The following is a 22,240-nucleotide window of genomic DNA, read 5'->3' as shown; positions in this document are numbered from 1 at the left end:
ATTATAACAGTACCAGCAATTCGTCTTTGAAGAGCAAATTCAGTTTGTGTAATTGTTATCACCACACATAAACCAGAACCCGTCTTTATTACTTCCTGTTCTTTCCCCAAAAGAAGGACTTCAGATGTCAGAATCACTAAAGGGATGGTTCTGAAATCAAGACTTCACACATACACAAAAGGCACTGACATAATACCTGATTATATAAAAATACACATCCTTTTAATCTCCTGTACATAATGTGCTTACTTTTAAAATACAAAATCTGCCCCAGATGGCTAATAATGCCCATTTGAAAAAACACAACACCACAATATTAAAGGGCTAAAATATGCTGTGAACAGATTGAGAGGCAGTTCGTCCTAGAGGAGAGTAAAAAAGTGCAGATGGGTGTCAAAAATAGCCAAGTGTCAGATCTGTTCAAGTATCTCCATTCTGGCACATGCTCCCAGTCACAGCTGTTAGTGTATTCTCTGTATCCAAGTGCAAGGTTTTCTAACACTCAGAGCTGACATTAAAACACACTTCTTGCTTGCTACTGCTTTAAGAGAATGCTGCAAATAAAAGATTTATTTAATGGTAAAGCCTAACAAGTATTGATAAGGGAATACACACTTGAGTGTGGAACATGCCATTTTGATTAAAGATGCATGAAATTTTAACCAGCAGGTAGATTAAGTAATTTAGATGCCAAAAGCTTAATAGGTTTTCAAAAATGTCCACTCTACGCATTCCAACAGTTTGCCAATCGGCCCAAATAATGCACACAAGGATCAAAAGTGACATGTCTGTGTCATTTTAGTACACCTAAATATCTTGATAAAACACAGAAACAGTAAACCTCATGAGAAGATGAGTTTCATACAAAACATAAGGGAAACATCAATGGATGAAAATTATGCACAATGCACAGTTTTCCTAATTAATTACCATGGTATTTCTAATGAAGACCACATTCTCAGGAATGCAATACATGCAAATCAGATTTGATGTTTAAAGGGTTAAATTGACCTTTCATAGTCCTCAGTTGTTATCTATGCAAATTAATTTGCCCATATTTCAACCATATAAATCCTCTTAACCTTGTGCTTTGAGCAAACAGAGCCCACTTTCTTGTTACAATCACAGGATCAGCAAACATACCAGCAGTAGGGTATGACCTACTGTATGATTTACAAAAATCCTAAAAGGAAAACATTCTTTCAACAACTGGCAATACCTACATGCAACTGTGGCTGCAGTAAACTGGCAGATACTGTTTCAAAACACCATCTGTGAGGTGTACAGACTCTCTGTGATCAAGCATAGCCTCTTCTGCCTGTCCTACCCAAATAATCCACAAGAACCAGCCAGCTGTAGGATCTCTAGCCCTGTCTTTTTTTTATCCAGAACACAAGCTGTTATAATCAGGCACATGGCTTTCTCCAGTCCTTACCAAAGGGGGAAAAAACAAACAAAACACACCAAATTCAATCTACTCAGTTGTGGTCAAGCATCTCACAAAACCCCTCAGACAAATCACTCTGCATAGAAGTGTTTTTATCGGCAATAACACTTATCAATAAGACAAGTGATTGTAAGATCCAAAGGTAATATTTTCATGAGGAAAACGACCTATTATAACTCCCAGCTCCACTGCAATTTCTCTAATTCAGCAGAATTTTTTATTGTTTTATTTTGAATCAACAAATTTCGGTGATTTGCCTGGTGACAGTGAAAGACTACGATTTAGGACAAGGCTGGAATAATCTGTTTTATAAATCTCCCTCACTTCTTCAACATAAACAGCTTTTCACAGAGATAATTTCAACTGATGGGTAAACACTGTGAATGATCTCCGACGATCAAATGTTTGCAGATTCAAGGTGCAGCTGACAGTCATGAAAGCCAGCCCGAAGCTGTATTTCCCTTTGCTAAAAATGATCCCCTGTGCAGAGACGTTCACCCACAAAGCTGGTGACTTTCTGCTATTTCTATCCCTTTTCATTGAAACATCCAGTCCTGCTCTAAGTATCATCTCTAGCAGTTCACTTGCACAAATTCCCCTCCCCCAAACACACACACAACAGAATTAGCATCCGCGATCGCTCCGTACCCGTATCAGCTTGCAAATCACCCTCTATATTAAACGAGAAAAGAAAAAAGAGAGAGGGAAAATATACTATCAAAAAACCGATTAGCGTTTCCTCATTTAGAACCGAAAGAGCTGCAATAATTTCGACTCACCAGGCATCCTTGGATAAAATATACCACACTGTAAATGGCTCTCTCCTAAAAGCAAGCTTATTTAGGGCTCAGTGCCTCCTGTTCTGGAATGAACAGAGAGAAGCGAGGAAGGCCATCAGAACTGGCTGTGGCAGCGTAGCTGGAGGCAGGATGCTGGGCGCGTGCGTTTGCCAGGCAAAGACAGATGGAGAGCTGACACTCTGTATTGCACTTGGAGCAGAAATGTGAATGATGACAGGAGCACATGTGGCCTTGAACCCAGCCCTGTCTCTTCAGGCAGAACAATGACAGGGATGTGTGTGCAAATTATCACAACCCCGGCTCCCCTCAGCTGACTCCTTTTACTCTACCTTTCACACCAAGTTCCAGATGACCAAAGAATAGAAACTAAAATGCAGAATGATAAGCCAAACACTGAATTATTCATTTTTTCTTTAAAAGTTAACCCTTTCCTCTGCTGACAACAATTAAAGAAAAAGCATCCCTTTGAAACAGCTCTCCTCCAAATAAGGAAAAAAATAATTCTTAATTTTAACAGCCAAAATTTTGCACTCCATAAGACTACGTTTGTTTATTTGGCCAGAAATTCAAAATGTGCACAAGAATACAGAAGAGAACCCCCCCCCTCCCACTTCCCACACTTATATCATTATTATTCCCCTTTACTATAGGGAACAGAGTATCAAAATCACTCCCTTTCTCAAATCCACAGTAGTATGTGTAAAATAGAACACACTTAGAAAGCAGACCACTTACATTTTACTATGGTGCTTTTAACCCCCTGGGATTCTTCCATTGATATGTTCCAAACATTTGCAGCTTACTCTCCTTTACCTTGCATAGTGATCCATGGGGGATGAAAACAAAATCTTCCCTGTACAGCTTTTTCAAAAGCTAAACAATCATGTCCTCCCGATTTCTGATTTTGTGAACCCCTTAAATGTTTATCCTTCACATGAATAAGGTATGCCTGGCTAGGTTCAATTCACTCTTCCCTATTAAGCTTTAATGGACACCATGATACATAAAACTACAAGTCTTTGTTATAGTGCTTTATCTAAAGCTGGCTATTTTCTTCTCAGCAGTCCCTCTTTAGTCCTTTGTAAAACATCTTTGCCTCTTAGAAGAAGCATACGCTTGACTCCCATGCCTTCTGTAGCACATACATCTTTGCACAAAATTCTAGGCACAAGAAAAAATACCGTCCTTTTTAAAACTCTCCTCCCATTCAGCACTTGCAAAGTGCTTTAGTAATGAGCCACTTCTCCAGCAACTACCAAGTAGGTCCTGGTTCTGACTTTGCCTTTGCATTATATATTCAAACCTTTATGGAAAGGCAACCATTCTCAGTCAGATCTTCTCAATGTAAGGTCTGTCCTTGTGTACTTATTTATGCACCCCCCTGATTTTGCGTTATGCCATCTTCTGCCTCTATTATTCAGAACCAACTCTGCTTTTAGGCCTTCCTCTTCCTTCCTCTAGCTAGCACGGAGCCTGATAAAGATCTGTTCAGGAAAAGAACATACATGCAAAATTAAGCAGCAAATAACAGTCCCTCCTAATGTCCAGACTGAACTCATGAATATTTCTCACTTAAAGAAAATGAACCATTTAATTTACTGATATTTCTATAATATCTTCTTAACACAATCTAAGTGCCACCCTTAAGTTTCATTTAAATAGAAAAGAAATTCCAAACACAGAACTGGCAAATCCAAGAGTATCAAGAAGAAAAGAAGCAGTTCCCCTGCCCCAATAAACAGCCCAGACCTAAGAACCTAATGTGCCTACTACTTGAGACAGATATTTTCTTCATCTTCAGATATCTATCGTAATGAAGTTCTCTAGAACGGATTTTTGAGTGTCAGACAGCCCACGAGAAACATGAAAACCAAAACATGAAAACATTTACTGGACCACTTTCATGAAGGGGGAAAAGAAGAGGGGCAAAGGGAGAGAATCAAGGGAAATAGAGACAAGTGAAGTCTGCGTCAACAAGGCCTTTAAAGACTTTACTGTCCTTTCGGTTTTATTATTTGATGCACTATTTAAAACCAGTCAGTTAGTATTGTATTTCCTATGTTGTTTTTCTTTTGTAATGCTGTACTCTACATGAAAGGAAAAACATTTTCACAGTTGGAAGTTCAACCTTTCATCAACATAGATGCAGCCTGAATCAGCTTCAGAGTAGAAAGCAACGTGTCAAGGGTATGACGCATTTTAATAAAACCAAACAATATTCACTCTTAAAAGAAGGTCTTAATATCAGTACATTGTAAATCCACAGACCATGGCTCACGAAATTGAACTTCCATATGCTGTGCGATTATGCATCTTTTTTCTGTGTGTAAAAAGCCTTTTTAAGCTGTTATCTGACTACAGTAATTGCCACTTAAATTGATCCACGTCAACAAAACTTGGATCCCTGGAGATTCTCACCTAGAAGTCTGCTCATGGAAAGGGCTAACAGAATGCCTGTGCATCTGAGACTACTTCAGCATTTTCTCAAGCAGCCAGCTGCATGAACAGTTTTCCCCTCTCATTATTTAATACACTGAGGCAGGCTGCAACCCATTTGGCAGTCCTCCCTGAAGTAGTATCTGTGGAAATTTATTTGCTTTCCCCACCCCCATTTTTAATGCACTCACCTGAAGCTTGCCCTAGAAGTTTTTGCACCAGGTCTAAAATTTTAGCAGGCCAAGCAAAAGTGGACAGCCCATTCCGTAAAATGGTTTTATTCTCCACCCAGAAAGGAAAGACAGTGGTTTTGACACAGAACAGTTCTGCTGCATCACAAGAGTCAGAGTACTGCCAAAATGAAAGGGATACAAAGAGAGTGAAAAATCCACAAGACCATCTAGGGCCAGTTTCTTTATGGTGCACATTACATTACACCATCCTGGGTGGGCACCAGCTCCTTCTTTGATGATCACTCAAAATGGCTTTACAAAATACTTTTAAATCACCCTCTAGGAGTCCTTAGTTTGAAAATAGGTAGGGAAGGAAAACTAGTTTCCATAGTCTTGTATTTGAAGGGGAAGAAAAAAGATTTTATGCAGCAGATGATATAAGGTAGCCAAGACATGGATCTGATGGAAAAGGGAAATTCCTAATGACCATCATTTAAAATACAGAGATTGCCTTTTGTGCAAACCCAGCTTAATAACAGGGACTGGAAGTCCACTGAAACACATCTGTAGTTAATGAAAGCTCTCTATTAACAGTGAAGGAAGAATTTAACTCAAAGCTTTTCTGTAGGACTTCTCAACTTCCCGCTCTACTTATAGCAGACTGTTGTGATACATTGTGACTTCACACAGTGGGTATTAAGTGAGTTAATTCAAAGGAGCTGAAACCTCATTGATCCTAATTGAAAGCAATACACCCAACCAAATAGTTTTCTACCCCATCTGCTCTGGCCTGCCACCAGCTATTCAATACAAGAGAATTAATAGTTTCAGATATTCTAACAGACCCAATAAAAGCACTCATTTAAGCAGGACTGCATTAACAAAGTGAAAAACCAAGGGCAAAATGGGTTCAAATGGAGCATTTTACTCCTAGTTGGCTTTAACAAAGCTGGATAATGCTTATTCTGACTTTTTATGTGCAAGACTTGATAAACTGAATGAGAAGGCACTCAATGATCAGCCAACGAGCATTGATGAATGGTCATTAGGACCCCCCCAATCTCAGGGAAGGCCATTCCACAAAGTGGCACACCAGCTTGAAAGGGCGGACTCACTAATGTCCAGATTTCCCCGCTTGCTTGTTCCACTTTCACTTTCAGACCACTGGCCACCAAATGAGGCTGACATATTGGAAAATAATCTTTTATGGGCGAGTGGTAAATAAAAATGGAGGCATTAGCTGGGCTTTCAAATTCAAATCTACTAGTTTTGTCAGCCCCAAAACGTTTTGATTTTCCACCCAGCTGGAAGCTATTAGTGTTTTCTTAAGGCATCCCACTGACAGGGCAAACCCACCTAATGTGTGAGCTGTGGAGCTGATGCGGGGGACAGGGGACAACCTCTTCTGGATGCTTTCTTAACTTTATTCAGTTGACTGTCCAACCACGGTACAGTAAAGGCAACACCTCCAGGAGAAGCTCGCTATTTTCTTGCTGCCCAAGTTTCTCTGATTGCCTGGTGCAATGGCAGCCCACCTAAGCCTGTAATGGGACCCTCAGGGCAACTTTTTCCATGACATTGTACCTAGCCTCCCTTGGTTTTACTGCACTACCACAAAAGGCTCGAGTTACCCAAGAAAGGCACTTCTCCACAAACATCTAATTCTTTGCTTGGAAATTGAATTTAAATATTCCAATAAGATATGTGCTTATCTGTTAACAGCAGCTCTTTATGCATGCAACACAAAACACTTGCCAGATAACACTAAACATTTCCCTAAGCTTTTCCTTACTGGCAAGGCTTTCTGGACTTCTGAAAAAAGACAAATGAGACATTTAAAACATACGCTGCTCTGTGAAACATAGACTAATTGAGATTACCTACACAAATCAAACACTGAGCAGTTGAAAGGTAGTCACCGAGGTGGGAAGAAAATATTCTTTGTTGTCTAAGACAAACTGTTCATGATGTTACCTCAAGTACTGGATTAAATTCACTGGAACGGAGAAAGCATTCATTTCTTTTCAGTTAAAAAAACTTGTAAGTTATATCCATATTTCCACAATACTCCAAAGAGTATTTTAAATCATCTGTTGAGAAAAGGCAGCCTTGACAGTGCATTAGACTTAACAACCTAGACTGCCTATTGCTTTTTCATTAAAAAAACCCAAAAATTATTTCTTGTTGAACACACAGAAATTCCAGTGACATTTCAGGTGCGTTTCAGGTTTTAAAACAATGAAAATATACATTAAGACCTAACATGAAAGAATAGTTCCACAAAAAATTAACTGACTCAGAATGGGAGGGACAACTTTCAGGCCTTAGAGAATGCAAGTTCTTTTGCTCTCTATATTCATTTTAGTAAGAACACTCACATGAAAAAACTCACATAGAAGTGTACCTATCTTGGGGTCTATTTCTTTCACTAGATCTAGGCTAAACAAGTTTTGCCTCGCATTTTTATTAAATACTATATTTTCTATAATGTGGGTAAAGTAAATTAGAATTGACTGCTAATTTCTGTCATCATTTGACTTCAAAGAAAATTACCACACCATCTGTGCATAGACACCACTCATGAACTTTAGAAAATTTGATATTGATTTGAAAATATTTCTGAAAGAAAATACCAATGATACTGTCTCACTAACAGAGAAAGAACACATTCAGTGTGACCTGGAGAAGCCTGGAAGAGACTATCTGCTCCTGCTGAACTACAGCCATATTTTAAGATACAAAAAGAAGGGGAAAGAGGCAGGGGGGTTGGGGTGGTGAAGGAAAAAAGGGTTTCAAGCTATCAGTTGCTTTTTGACTTGAAGCTCAGGGTGTTTGTTCATTTAACATGGGTAGGGAAACTCCTTCTGCTGTAGTATATTAACCTAAGTTTTGACCTCTAATCGATGTCTTTTCAATGTATAGGATCTTCATAATAAAGATAATGTAGAGCATATTTGTGTGAAAGCGTATCTACCACTAGCCATAAATGTGAGCCTTGCATTTTTCTGTGTAACATGTCAATATTTGTGACACTAACTAAACATATTTTATTCATTTGACAAGGATTGTTACATTATATTGAAAACTTTTGTTTCAATGTCACCACCTCCCCGTTTTGACTGATGGCGAGTTAGTTTTGTTAAAATGCACGGGGTGATAGCGTATGCTCCAGTGAACTTTCCCTCCTCTCAGCACCAGAGACAAAAACCTGCAGCTCTGCTCTGTGCTGGCAGCCATCTGGCCAGCTTTCTCTCAATGCCTGCCCCACACCACACTGCAGGCAAAATTTCAGGGCTCTAGAGCTCTGTGGAGCTATTCATGACATACCAATTTCACATTTTCTGCTTGTATGCTTGCAACAATAAATGCTAATGAGGACTATGAATGACATTTTTAAAGACAATAAAAAGGTCTCCAAATCCCTTGCATATGGAGACACTATTTTCTAAACTTCACCTTCTGTTAGGGAGCCATTAGACTCTAAAGGAAAAAAATAACCTAAGGAGAACAATGAGATGATCAAAGCATAACCAAGTCCTTAAGAATTCCAAAGAAAACAATGTCTGCAAAGCTAGCTTAATGACAGACAGATTTTATGCTGATGTACAGCACTAACACTTAAGCATAATAACTCTCTTTTTCGATAACACTGCTACTTCTCATCGAGGGGCTCAGAACTGAGGGGGGGAGGGAAGTCATAGCAAATCCTCCCTTTCACTGATCACATATAACTCTACAAGCCACAGACTTGGACTCAGCAATTACTAATCTCTAGATGAGTCCAAGAATACTCTAAATAAGCCTCAGAATAAACTGTAATTACTAATGGATTTGGAATGCTACACTTTCATAGAGATCTCTGTGCTGACAAAGTGTGGCCAAGACAAATATCAAATTATATTTTCTTTCCACATATCTGCCTATTGCAATGCTATTCCTAAGAGAAAGAAATGAGAAAAGAGGAAAGCAAGAAAGCAAGCAAGCAAGCAAGAAAGAAAGAAAGCGAAAGAATGAATGAAAGAAAGAACAAAAGAAAGAATGAAAGAACAAAAGAAAGAAGTTGCCTTTACTCTGAGAAATTACTTTTATACTAAAGACAACTTCCCCTTATTAGGAAAATTAAAAACACTTCCAGGAAAATCCACCAGGTGGAGCAAATACACAGCAATACAAAACTTATTTAGGCTTCTACTGCCATTTTCAACAGAGGAGGAATGGTTTATATGCAAATATTCTTACCTATTGACCTCCCTTCTGCATCCTTTTGTCATATGTTGATCACCTTGTATTTAATTACTACATTTGTAATGGTACAAAGACTTTGTTCACAGGGGCCTTCACACAAAGTTATTGTTCCTGATAAACTCAATATGAATTTGCACACCACAAGTCATCAGAAATTAAAGAATTGTATTATTCAACATATATATAAATTTTTTTCCAACAAAATAAGGATATGGGTTTGCCAGTAAAACACATTGACACGTATTCATAAAATAAAGTTTAGTCTTACATCAGGGAGCAAAATCTTTGCACTGGCCTCCACTGTAATGGGCTGGAAACTTGGCTGTTCTGCATGCCTGGTTATGTTTTTATACACACAGTAGTGCCCATAACATCACAGCAGTGCCATTGTACAGCATGTTGGTGTTTACTATTAATGCTTTATTTTAGTATGACATCTGTCAACTACTGAGTAATTTCAAGAGGGAAAGTGAATGAGGACTGTAAATAAATATTTCAGCATATCTAGAACAGCTAAGTATTATTTCTCCATTTAAATTATTTGCTTTCCATAACCAGGTGAGAAAGTCACCTCATCATCAAATATTTTCTGTTTCCCTGATGAATTAGGAGGTCTAATGGAACAAAGGCAGGGGGGTAGATTTTTACATAAAGAGAACAAAGTCCAAACAGAACAGTGGTTCTTTTATGGATGAGTTTTCTCACAGTTATAATAGGACAACCCACTGGCAGACCCTGTAATTGCTAAAATGCCAAGCAGTATTACCAAATGAATTGCTCTAATGCAGTTCAGCATCTGGAAACACAGCAGAATCAGTACACAGACTCATTCAACCCTTGATGATAGAAAAGCATTATTGTTTGTAAGTGACAAAAGGAAGGTGCTGATTTTAGTCAAATCTTTTTCTTTCCATTGTTTCCTTAGTTACACCTTCCATCACATTTTTCTCTCACTTTTCCAATCACTGTCCTCTGTCTTCTCTCTGCCATGACATCTACTCCTAAATTCATGACTCTGGGGCCACCTTCTCACTCTGCTACACATCTCTCTTCTCCAACGTGACCTGTCTCTGCTCCAGCTGCCTTGGACATTCATCCTCTCCCACCTCCACCAACCTTGACAGCTAAAACAAGTTCCAGAATTTCAAGGTGTGAGTACTACCATAAAATATTACCCACAATTAGCACATAAATTGAATAGCAACAACCAGCACTCTAACACTGAGAGAAAAACAACATACCAGTTTGTTTTCCATTACAAAACTAAGCCAGAATGGTATTCACTTAAACTGCTATTGAAGGAGAACATCAAGCTCCCTGGCAGTACCATGTGTTGACCTAATCTCTGTGCTTCTAGTCTGACTCAGATGAATCCCACCATAGCTAAGGAAAATTAAAATACAAAATCTTTGTTTCCTTAGGAACTGAGAGGAGCCTTGAGGAACACAGGCCTCTAAATACTACTTCACTTTATCTAATTGTGTTGTACTCCACATGGTGCTTCGTTGTATCCATTCAGAAGAGAAGCAGAAAAATGGAGAGATTATTATGAAGTGGAATTTCATACCAAAAGCAAATTATACACCTCTACACTAGGAGAATATCTGCAAATTGAAGCAGTTTGGGCACAATGCAAGGTGCCAGTTTTAATAAAGCCCAAACTATCTTGGAGACTATTACCTGCAAGAACTTTCCTTAAGCAAGACTATCACAGCAGAGGCTTGTGGAGATGGCCAAGATAATTTTTTTTTAAGAGAATGCTGATTTAAAACCATTATCACCAAGGAATTTTTGAGTGGCAACCCTGATGTAAAGGCTACCATTTGTTATTTGTTATTTTCCAAAGGCTCTAGACACCGAATGGGTAAGAGGAAAGACAATGTAGTGGTTGTTGTCACCACATGTCCATGGAGAACTTTTCATTTAATGGACTACCGGTTGAGGTGGGCAATGGTTGGCTAGAGGTCATGAATAATTCATTGGATTATGAACTCGGCAAAAAAAAAATAAAGGCAATTAAAACACTGGAAAAGAGGGACACAACTTGTATGACTTGTTAAGGTTTAAATAACAGACAATGCTTTCATAGAGACACGTAACTTCCCTCATATGTACAAACCCCATACATATGTCATGTTCCATTCAGGAATACGAGACTGACCACAATGCATAAACCATCTTTTTTTTATCTTACAGATACAAGCAATGCTTATTTAAATTATGGCTTCTTTACAATATGACAGGACAGACTTAAAACTACATGTCTAAGTAATCCACTTGTATTTAAAGGCACCTTTACACCAGAGTAATCTAGGGAGTTTGAACTGAAGGAAGGGGCCTGATTCTAAAGGGGAAGGATTACTGTACATATTTTAGAGCTCACTAGATCACAATTATCAATCTGATAACACTGTAACAGCTCTTTTGTTGCACCATCCCCTGAAATGGATGGGGGATTAGTGGCACAATAGATGACAATGACTCCTCAGTCCACCTGCTCTGTACCCGACTCCTGTCTGTGACTGCATTTGCACTCTGATGGCTGCCTCTCCTACTCAAGGGTCCCCAAAATCCTTACCTAGCAATGTCTGCATGCAAGAAGAAAAGTATGCCCCTACATCTGTATTACAAATTTCCAATTAAATATTAGCAGAGAAAATCTAACGGCCCAAGATTTCAATCTCACCTATGAAGCACCCCAAATCTCTAGTACATGAATATCTTTGCTGAGCCTGTGAGCATATCTCTACAGACTGGACCAAAAGCCTTCAGCAAGAAAGGAAATGAAACCTTAGTTAATTTTCAGCTCTCCTCTACTCCTGCAACCACAAATATCTTTATTGGACCAGCTTCTGCCCACAACAATAAAAGGTAATAGTCACATGCTACACTCAGTTTTGCTGGAAGGCCTTTTTAATCATGTTCCCTTCCTCTACTACTTGTACCCGCTGATTTTAAGTTCAACCAGTACAACCATTTACACCACTATGTTATAAATTCAAGTATTGAAATTGTACAAATAACTGTAATATTCTTCACTTATCATTCAAACAAGGAGTCATACTTTAATTCTTCACACACACACATACAAAAACCAAAGCACAACAAAACCAAAAACAAACTAACAAAACAAAACCAGACCAAAAAAACCCTAAACCAACCAACCAACAAACAAAAAAACCCCACCAAAAACCCCAAACCCAAGCCAAAACAAAGAAACAAAAACCCCTATCCAAGGCCTTTGCCTATGTAAACATACAGTATCTTTCAGCAATAGGCAGGAGCTTTACATCCCAATGAACACTATCCATCTATGGACCCAAACTTGAATGCTGCCTGTGACCACAACAAACAGCAGCTATGAAGACCAAGGACTATCACTGACTCTGTCTCAACACTTTAAAATTGAACACCAAACTGGACATCTAAGAAAAACACAATAATGAGAATGGAAGCATTGATACCTGCCATTACTGTTTTAATGGGCCAGAAACAAACACTAGCTTGGTTTGAATCCAGGGGACAAAGAAAATACTGCCTAGCATGCTTAAAATGACAAACTTAATATGCCAAGCATTATGATTATATAAATGATAACTACAAAAAAAACCCAAAACATATTCAAAATTTTAACTGTTGCATAGAACAAAATCCACCCCAAATAATTTGCTCCTCAGAAGATTTGATTTCTGAAAATAAGATCAAATAAAAGAAAAAAGACACGAATTCAGAAGCAAAAGGGTTAATGTTTTGTTTCAGTCAGTGTTATACCAATGCCAGAATTACAAGGGAAAGACTAAAAAGAGCCAATTTTTTTCTTTATTATTATTATTCTTTAAAAGAAAAAAATCATGCCTATCTGTCACAGGGTTGTCCGGGCTGGAAGAACCGGCAGGAACCTCAAATTCCTGACCAAACCCTCTTCCACACAATGCCTCCTGAATGGAAGGAACCGAGGCCCGGCAGAGATAGCCCCCTGTCAGGAACCAGCCCTGACGTTTGCGGACAGACGCGGCTGGCCTCGCAGGATGTCAGAGCAGCAAACTGCTGTTCGAGATACTGGGTTTTCACACACTCCCAGCCTGGATGTTTTGCTCTTCAGGTAATTAAACAAGGAAACGGGGCTGATGTGTACGAGTCTGACCCCTGCGCGGCGGCTCCGCGGTTCTGCACATCAACTTCCGCACCAGCCGCCCCAAGCCCAGCACCAGCAGAGCCTTCCACTGCTGCTCTTGCCTCTCCCGACACCAGGCTCTAAAACAAATCCTCCTGGAAATATCTGCTGCTATTCCCTCCCTCCCCCACCCCCAGTTTACGAAGGGCTAAATTATTTGCTCTGTTCCACACACCTTGATTTCTCATAAAAAGAAGGAAAAAATGCAAGAAACGGGTACTTGGGTGTAGCTGTTCTTCAGCCAGCCATTCAAAATATTAAATGTACTGGGGGGAGGGGATAAACAGACAGAAAGATGAGGCAAGGGATTCCCAAATTAATGTTTAGTTTAAGGTCATTACTCAAAAAGATCCTAAAACATATCGCAAATTTGTCCAGCCAACAGCCAGACATTCACTTATTTAGAAGTAAAATTATTCTGATTTAAGCATTATTGAAGAGTCTTTGTCTTGCAAGAGGACATAAATCATAGACCTAGGCATTCGAAAAATAGACCAATGTTTTCTCTCTCTTTTTCCCCAAATTTCAGAAACAGAAAAGGGCAGGTGTTACCACCTATACTTGACAGAAACCCCTACACAGGGCTGCTCTGTGACTGACCCAGTTTCTATGCTCTTTAAAGGCTATTTAAACAAAAAATTATTTTTTAAAAAGGTAACACATTCCTACTTCTTTCTGAAAAATCCACAGAATAGAATATTGGCTGAAAAGAGAAGAGCCGAGAAGAAAGAGGAGTACAAAAGCATGCCTGCTTGTCTGTGTTCAACACAAAGAACATTAAATGAAAACAACTGGCACACTGCCAAATTCCTATACAGGCAAAGAGATTCAAATAAATTGATTTCACGCATCACACTGACCTGGGATCAGTGAGCAGTGGTACAATACACTTGCTGCTCCATGTGGGGCAAAGCCCATTAACGTTATCAGAGACACATTACATTGAGGGGGAGCAGAGAAGGGGAGGGGGGGGACGACACAGAGAAGGAACCCAAACTGCAAATTCAGGGGGAAAAATCACTTTGAAAAAGGAACTTGAACTGGAGCGCTTGGTTTCAGTTTACTAATAAATATATCATATTGCAAGAGCTTGTCCTCTGCCCACCTCAAAGGTTTCAAACATCGTATTTTCAAATTAAAATAAATACTAATGTCAAACACACACACTCCCCTTACATTCTACTTTTAACACAGTTGTTCTCAAACTCACTTCTTCTCTGCAAATTTCCTCCCTTCCCCATCCGCTAGCGTTTTATATAGATTATGGGTTATTTTCTTTGTACTTCAAAAGCTGGATTCCTGCCCAGGATACTCTTACTGGCTCAGAAAGCAAGCTGGAGAAACCGGCCACTGCTCTCAACTGGCCCAAATCAACCTGACCTAGAGAGAAAAATGCTTTATTTGCAGGGTAGCAGCGAGCAGGGCACCAGTGTCCTTTGCAGAATCACCCATATGTGTTCCCACACACCAGGGAGTTGTCTCCAAACCAGCATTTCGAATTTCACTTTCTTACTAATGTGAAGTTACCCATGTTTGCTGTGGAGTCTCTCCTTGTCATCCCAGCTTTGTTTTTCATTAAGCTCTCTCAAACTCCAATCAAGAGCAATGCCAGCAAGCCACAGGTGTGCACCACATGAACAGATGAAATTCTGCCTGGAAGAACAATTCCCTGTCTATAATACACTTGGTACTCTTTTGCATCTGTGGTATGTTTGAAGGGGACTATATTATCTTCACTGTACTCCTTAAGATACATTGGTAAGCAAAGAATTGTTTTGAAGATAAAAAAGGAAGCCAAGAGAAGACAACTTTGCAATAGCAAAACAAAGGTGAGGATGCTTGAAAGGGGTCACATCAGTTGAAGCAGTCATTGCTACAAGAGGCCAGTGCTTCAAGGAGGCAATAGACTCAAAACGCTTTTTTTTTTTTTCCTCTTTTACTCCATTTAGGTTTCAAATAGCAAGTCAGTCTTCTCAGGCACAGCAAAGTTCATATTAAGTTAGGCTCAAACAGTGTTGGCTTTATCTCTAATTACTCACTGAAATTTAAAACAAAAAAATCATTGAAAATGTGGAGCTTCTTGGCCATTTAAGACTAAAACTTTTGAGTATGTCACGAATATTTCCAGACGTAGACACCTTATCCAGCCACCACAATTCAAGTAAATGTCAAAATGTGAATGGCCAAAAAACTAAGAACTGTTAACCACCACTGATCACTAAGAGATACAAAGCAGTTTTGAATTATTCATTACCAAGGTGAAAAATATACAATATTGTTAACTCTGTACTGCACAGGGAAGGGAATCATGCAGTATACAGCAACGTCACCAAGGCAGAGATGTGCCTGCACCCAGACGATACAGAGAGCACAACCTGCACACAGTGAACAAGAGGGATAAGGTGCTGTTCCTTTTATGCATACTTCAGCAACCATCAAATCAGTTGGACTGTACAGAGATTAAGTGAATTTCAGTCATATTAATTCCCTTTCTTTAAATTAATGCTATTAGAAAATAAGCCTTTCTCCCAAGTTGTAGGAAATTTCCATTATCTTGCACGTGCTCTGACAGCAATAAATCACAATAAACTTCCCATTAGTATGCCAGCACTGCATTCTTCAGGCTGACATCTTTACTTTTACATTTATTTATTTTTTAACTCCTTTATGAAGACCCATATGGCAAAAGAAACCAACCAAGAACTACCTGTACAGGGTACATTTGCATTTTGGAAAACAAGACCGTAGATAGTAAAAAGGAGAAATTAGTCAGAAGCTATACACTGCTAAAAAAGCAAAAACAAAACACAAGAGGAAACCCTGCTAAGATTATTCCTTTTTTTCCAATGCTGCCTGAGTACATGAAGGTCCTACAAAAACATTTATTTGTTTTGAAGTGAGCTAGGAACTCAAGTTAGAATGCAAATTCATTTTTATTGGGATTTAATTTTTAAAAGTACGTTCACACTGGTGCACAAAACCTCAGGCCCTTGCCACAAGGTGATGTGTAGAGGCTCCCGCTGGCTCTCTCAGCTGTTCTCCATTTCTCCACACCCCACAGGCAGAGCCATGGGCCACAGTGGTGTCTCAGGTGGGAAAACAAGTAATACGATCAAGGCTGAGCTACCTTTAAAACCATCCAGGGCAAAGTCGCGAGTACTCAGACACTATTCATCTTAATTTGGTACCAAACTCTATCAAAGTTATGTCAGGTGATATAGTCCAACACTGAGAAAGTTAGTTATCCCAGTGTTGGAAAGCACTTAAAATCAGTTCAGCAGTTTCTTGCCATCCAGACACACACCGTTTTGGATGAAAAAAATCTAGTTACAGTAAAGACAGGAATGACTGTCATAAGTTATCTAGAAATTTTGTCCAGCAATAGCAGATTTTCTTTTCTAGTATGGTAAAAAATCTTTGCACACAAAAAGCAGAAATATCCATTCTCATTATCATCTCAATCAAATTTATCACAGATTCCCAGTTTGATGCAATGAGTTTACCAGAGGATTCCACTAAATTACAACCAACCATTTTGCCAATGCGATTACAACTGTCTTTTAAGCTGGTGGCAAATACTATTCCAATTCACAGTTCAGGAAACTGAACATCACTATTTCTACAACCCAGCCAAGTAATACTGACATGACACATAAAGAGCAACTATGTCATTAAAAACACAGAAAGAACCCCAAAGTTAAAAATTTCACATACGTGTATTTAAGATTTTAAAAAATTCATGACTGATGTATTTTATTAGCATTGCAGTACCCTTTCTCACTGGTATTAAACGAAGACAGCACCTTCACTGATTTAGGCAGACTCTTTGGAGCTAAAGGGAAAGACTACTTTTTTATTACAGTTTACAAGGCAAGGTACAGTCATTATATACACACAAATATCTTCTAAAAGGTATTCACATTATAAAATCAAATATTTTTCTGTTCCTTACCTTGATAAAATTCAAAGCTCCCTTTTTTCCGGCAGTCACCTATCACTAAACTCAGTGCTCTCCAAGTGTTTCTTTTGACAGATATCATTCTCCACCAATCGCTCTGCTAATTTCCTCTTTCCTTTTCTGACTGGGACAGATATTATGTCCACCAGCCCAGAGATCAATCTTTTCTATTGACAACAACAAATGAAAAAAAAAAAAAAAAAAAAAAAAAAAAGCATATATCACAGCCAGTTTGAAGCACCACACCCCTTCATTTGCATGATAATAGTAGTCTTTTAAATAAAAAGGGAAGACAGAAACACTATTCTAAACCAAGTAACCACATTTTCTTAGCTAATATAAGGTAGTACTTTAAAACTGTATTAATTCTTCAACAAAGAAGAATTTCATAACTTGCTCAGTTAAAACAGCTGATAAATAGATGGCAACAAATTAAGGGCAGTCTGTATTCTACCTATTAGTTAATTCTGTAAAAATACTTGGGTTTAAATACATTCATATCATATAAAATATTACATACTTTACCTGGTTCAACAGAAGCTCTAGAGATCATTTATTAAATCAAAATGTTTACTAAAAATAGATGTTCCAATTTACACATCACTATATTAAATTGGATTTGTAAATCATAACAGCAAACACATTTAAAGAAAGGCAGATCAAAAAGCTATTGATATATTTACAAATCATCTTCCCACTTTTGAAAAGCAATTTCCCTCCCACTCCAACACCTAAAAAACCTGTTTATTTGGGTTACACAAATACTCTGCCTTTGTATAAGTCTTTGTCACAGTGCTGTCAGTTTTTCCAAGGCATTATTATGCTTTTCAGGGGTTCATAATTATGTCAAGACAGAAAGGTTTTTTTCAGAGCCAAGCACACACAGTTATGTACATGCTTCAATCTGCAACCACTATTCAAGTATTTTGGGACATCAAGTTAAGCATGCACAAGGACCAAGCCGCAGCTCATGCCATCTAACCCAGAATCCAGTCCAACCCTCTCCTGGAGTAGATCTTTCTGCAAAAGAGATGCACCGCCTAAGGGCATTTGCAAAAGATCACATTTGTGTTTGTGCCAGAAATTGCAACTTTCCCACAAACAAGCACCCTTCTCAAATCAAAACAAACCTTCCCAAGTTTAGGTTACAGAACAAAGGAGTTCACCAAAGTTCTTTCTTTCCAGTGGTCATGGTCGGACATTTTCCCGGAGTCCGGAGAGAAGCCAAAATTCCACTGATTTCAGTGAAAACAAGTGGTAAGGACTGCAGGACTCTACCCAGAATCTGGCAACTGTGGAGTTCTCACAGTTGAAGTGATGAAGACATCACTTCAATTTGCTACTCTTCCTTTGTTTCAGGCCCATGTTCATTTTTTCTATTTGCCACATTTTCCAAAGTGATGGATGCATTTTGCTATACCCATTCTACACTAATCTCCTTCTTTAAATGTATTTTTGCTTCCTGAATTGTAAGGTGCTGCTGTTGTTCAAATGTACATGCAAAACTGTCTAATGTCTGAAATTCACTGAAAGCAGAATGTCTCAAACAATTTGTAGTCTTACATGAGTGTTATAAAAAAGGATCAACATGTTGTATTACCATGGAAATTTTGAAAAACATACTTTCCCAAACAAATATTACTTTTTCTCAATGGTATGAAGTAATGAAAACCACATGTGTAAATCTGCGATCCGTGCAGTAGTTCAAGCTGCAGCTAATAGAAAATACAGAGAGTGAACTCTGCCATATAAAGGATTCTTGTTACAGAAATATAATGCGAAAACCAGATGCAGACAGAAAACCTTAATCACAGATGGGAATGTAATCACTGGCATACAGAATACTTTTTTGATCAATCTCAACCATATGAGAAATGTATTTATTTTCTAAGGAATGCAATAACTCTAGAGAGTCTTCTATTTGAATTCAGTTAACCTCATATTCACAGTGCTTTTTATCTTATATGTGTATAGAAGGGGGATATAACCTGAGCCAAGACTTTTAGAAGAGCCATTGGCCCTGGCAAATCATTCTTGTATCAGCTTATCTTTCAAGGAATTAATAGGATGTCAAGACTACAAATATCAGGATCAGCCTCAAATGAAACCAACCATTATTGTACTTCCTAGTTATTGCCAGAAATCCCTTCATCACCTAAGCACTTCCCCAGTTAAATTTTCCCTTTAATATGCGGTTCTTCAGAACTACAATGCTGAGAGCAAGCACACTGTCACACTCACGTTCTATGAATCAGAACTGGAGTCCTACAGCAAAGAAACGCCCTTTATAAAAGCTGAAGAGTCATCACTTCAAAAACAAGCTTACCTGGGGCTTCCTTCTAACTGCTGAAAGTGCCTGCGAACGCCCTCCACCCACACAGCTCCCGGGGGTTAGCAGGACACAAAGGACCACAGCACAGGGCACCTATCCAGATACATCAGGCGTCTAAAGTGCCGACTGCCTTCTACCAACTATCTAGACCAAGACAGGACCAAGGTAACTCCTGACCGTTTTCACTACTGGTGACATTACTACTACTACAGGGTAGTAAATGCATCATGTAAAATAGGGACTGATACCTCAAACTGCAACAGATATTATAAGAAAAACCAAAACGAACAAATTAAACAAAACAAACAAAAAAAAACCACAAAACCAAAACCCCCATCCTGTACTAGGAAATAAAACTTAAGAAAGAAAAGGCATTCAGAGATGAGGCCTCCAGGGCCTTGGGAAGTTTTACTTCCTGGCAGCCCCCAATCCCTGCCCACCTCCTGGATGTACCCAGTCTACCCAAGAATACACAGCACTGCCTGACTGTCACAGTTCACAACTGAGCTTATTAAGGTAACCTTAAATTGGTATAAATTTTAGTAGTACAATGACTTGGTAGCTGTTACACTGGGGCAGAGAGATTACAGAAACCCTTTGACAGGCACAGGGTAGGCAGATTCTCTCTCTCTCTCTTGTAGCCTCCTATTTGCCATCATCTCATTTTAGGCTCCTGCAGTGAGGACACAGTCAATTCAGTACTCTACCACAGGGCTCCCAAAAATAGCACATCACAGGTGTCCATCAGACTAACTCTGCTGAAGTTCCTGTAAAGATGCTTTCTTAATTGAATGCCTGTAATGCTAGGTGAATTTTAAAGTCTGATACTTGTTTGTTTTTTTTTCTCCCATGTCAACAACTACCAAATCATTTGATAAAAATACTTTGATTCCACCACTGCAACAAAAGTTTTTAAAGCATCCTGTCTCTTCTGACACTTAACTTTAAATTTCTGAGGCTGCAGCACTAATAGATATCGCAGAAGTCAACATTTAAAGTAATATGGACTGGATATGCTTGTCTTATTTCTAAACAAGCATGCCTAGATTAATAATAAACTTTGGCCAGATACATATTTTCATTTGCATGTTTTTCATACAGCATCATCATCATGTGTATGTGTAGAGTGCTAAAAATGGAGTGAAATCTTCCAGCTGAAAACAGTTCCACGTGACAAAACAGAGAGGGATCCTGAAAACTCCTGCTTCATGTCATGTGCAAGTGTGTGTGCCTGTGGTTTTGTTTTTTTTTTCCTCTCATCTAATTTCATCTGCGAGACTGTCCCTAGAGGACAAGACAAGAGAGAACCAATTATATCCAGCAGTTGGTTTCTCCAAAATGAAGGCATCTGTTCCATGCCAACGACTTCCACACGGAAGAAAAACAGAACTTTGAAGGCATCTGTGTTCATGGTTGACAGTTGCAGATCTTAGGGTCTTACTGTAATTGCCCAGCTGCAAACATGATTTAGTTGCTGCTGTTGTCAGCTGATCTCCTTGCACTGAAAGGAAGGGAGCTTAAATAGCAAATAGCTGAATAAAAGTCAGATATTCTTCCATAATACTGACACCTTTCCCCTCCTAAAGGAGCTATTTTTCCTGGTACAATGGGTTTGATGGAAGTAAATTGCAAAGTGGTTCTTAAACTAACATTTTACAAAATATTCTACTTTAAAATGCTATTCTTCAGAAACCAGTGTGATTCACCAGCCATATAATCCTGCAGTCCACCTTATTTAGCCAAGTATTCTCAGTAATATCAAGAGTACACCTGAGCAGAAGGTCAGAGTTTTCACCCCAAATGCATATGGTAGATAAATAACCATTATATTTATTACTCAACTCACATCACTTCTAACATGAGTGGATACTTTCCAAAAGACACTTTATAGAAACATTACCGGTAATTCAAAATCTGGCTTACAGCACTGGGTGCCACAATTAGCAGCGAGATACTCAGCAATGCTGTGGACCTTCACTGCTAAAAAAATCAAGCAAGCTGTTTACAAGAAGCTCATATAAAGAAGCAAGACCCTAACTGATTTTCCAAAGCACAGGACTGAGCACCATTTAGAGATCCATGACTACTTATGGTGTAGTTGCAACAAAGACAATTAAAACTGGTCTAAGCAGAAAATACACTGACGTTCTCCAACCTCGACTCAACAGATAAAAGTGGATCATAAGTTTCCAGAAATATTTCATGTACCTCTTGAGTTTTTGTAGTTTTTTTACCTAGGACTTTTTATGAATATCTTGAAAGAAGGGTTTATGAATATCTTGAAAGAAGGGAAATAGTATATGATAGGGAAATACTTTTTTTTTTTTTTAATAGAATTCTTTGTTATTCTGTTGGATTCCAACTGCAATCCCAAACATACTCTGCAGCAACAGCATTCAGCCTTCCCAAGCAGGTAGTCATTCAGCTTAGAAAGGACAGTAAGGATTCCCAGACAGCCTCCTCCCTTGCTTGGCACATACCTCAGATTATTATGAATGCCTGAAGCAGTGAACCTGGGGGGACACAGCAGGCCTGACACTTCCTGACCACTTTTAAATTCCCTCCAGGAAGGACAAGAGTTGGGAGTGAGGACAATTAACACAGCCACCTGTTTCCTGTGACCTCCTAAGGGGCAGACATGGCCACTGATGACTTACTCTGGCAATGTCACTGAG

The 22,240-nt window shown here is 38.8% G+C and overlaps 1 protein-coding gene across 5 annotated transcripts in view; it reads right to left on the bottom strand.

The window, feature by feature from the left end:
- Positions 1–22,240, bottom strand: part of RUNX1T1 (RUNX1 partner transcriptional co-repressor 1) — a 114,669-nt gene that overhangs the window by 77,779 nt on the left and 14,650 nt on the right. Inside the window, exon 2 of one of the 5 annotated variants that reach the window (XM_066178918.1) lies at positions 17,228–17,400. The exons of 2 other annotated variants lie outside the window; for them this stretch is intronic. In XM_066178918.1, the coding sequence (XP_066035015.1) occupies positions 17,228–17,315 (88 nt within the window). In that variant the 5' untranslated portion in view covers positions 17,316–17,400. Of the gene's footprint in view, positions 1–2,226; positions 2,353–17,227; positions 17,401–22,240 lie in introns of those variants that run through there. 2 more of the 5 variants (XM_066178956.1, XM_066178939.1) reach the window with 2 other exon arrangements.

The sequence above is a fragment of the Chamaea fasciata genome, unplaced genomic scaffold (genome assembly GCF_029207755.1).
Source record: "Chamaea fasciata isolate MVZ Bird 193981 ecotype frontalis unplaced genomic scaffold, bChaFas1.0.hap1 SCAF_1, whole genome shotgun sequence".
NCBI classification, from domain to species: domain Eukaryota; kingdom Metazoa; phylum Chordata; class Aves; order Passeriformes; family Sylviidae; genus Chamaea; species Chamaea fasciata.
Note: the sequence above shows the minus strand (reverse complement) of the source record. Positions and strands in the feature narration are given on the sequence as shown.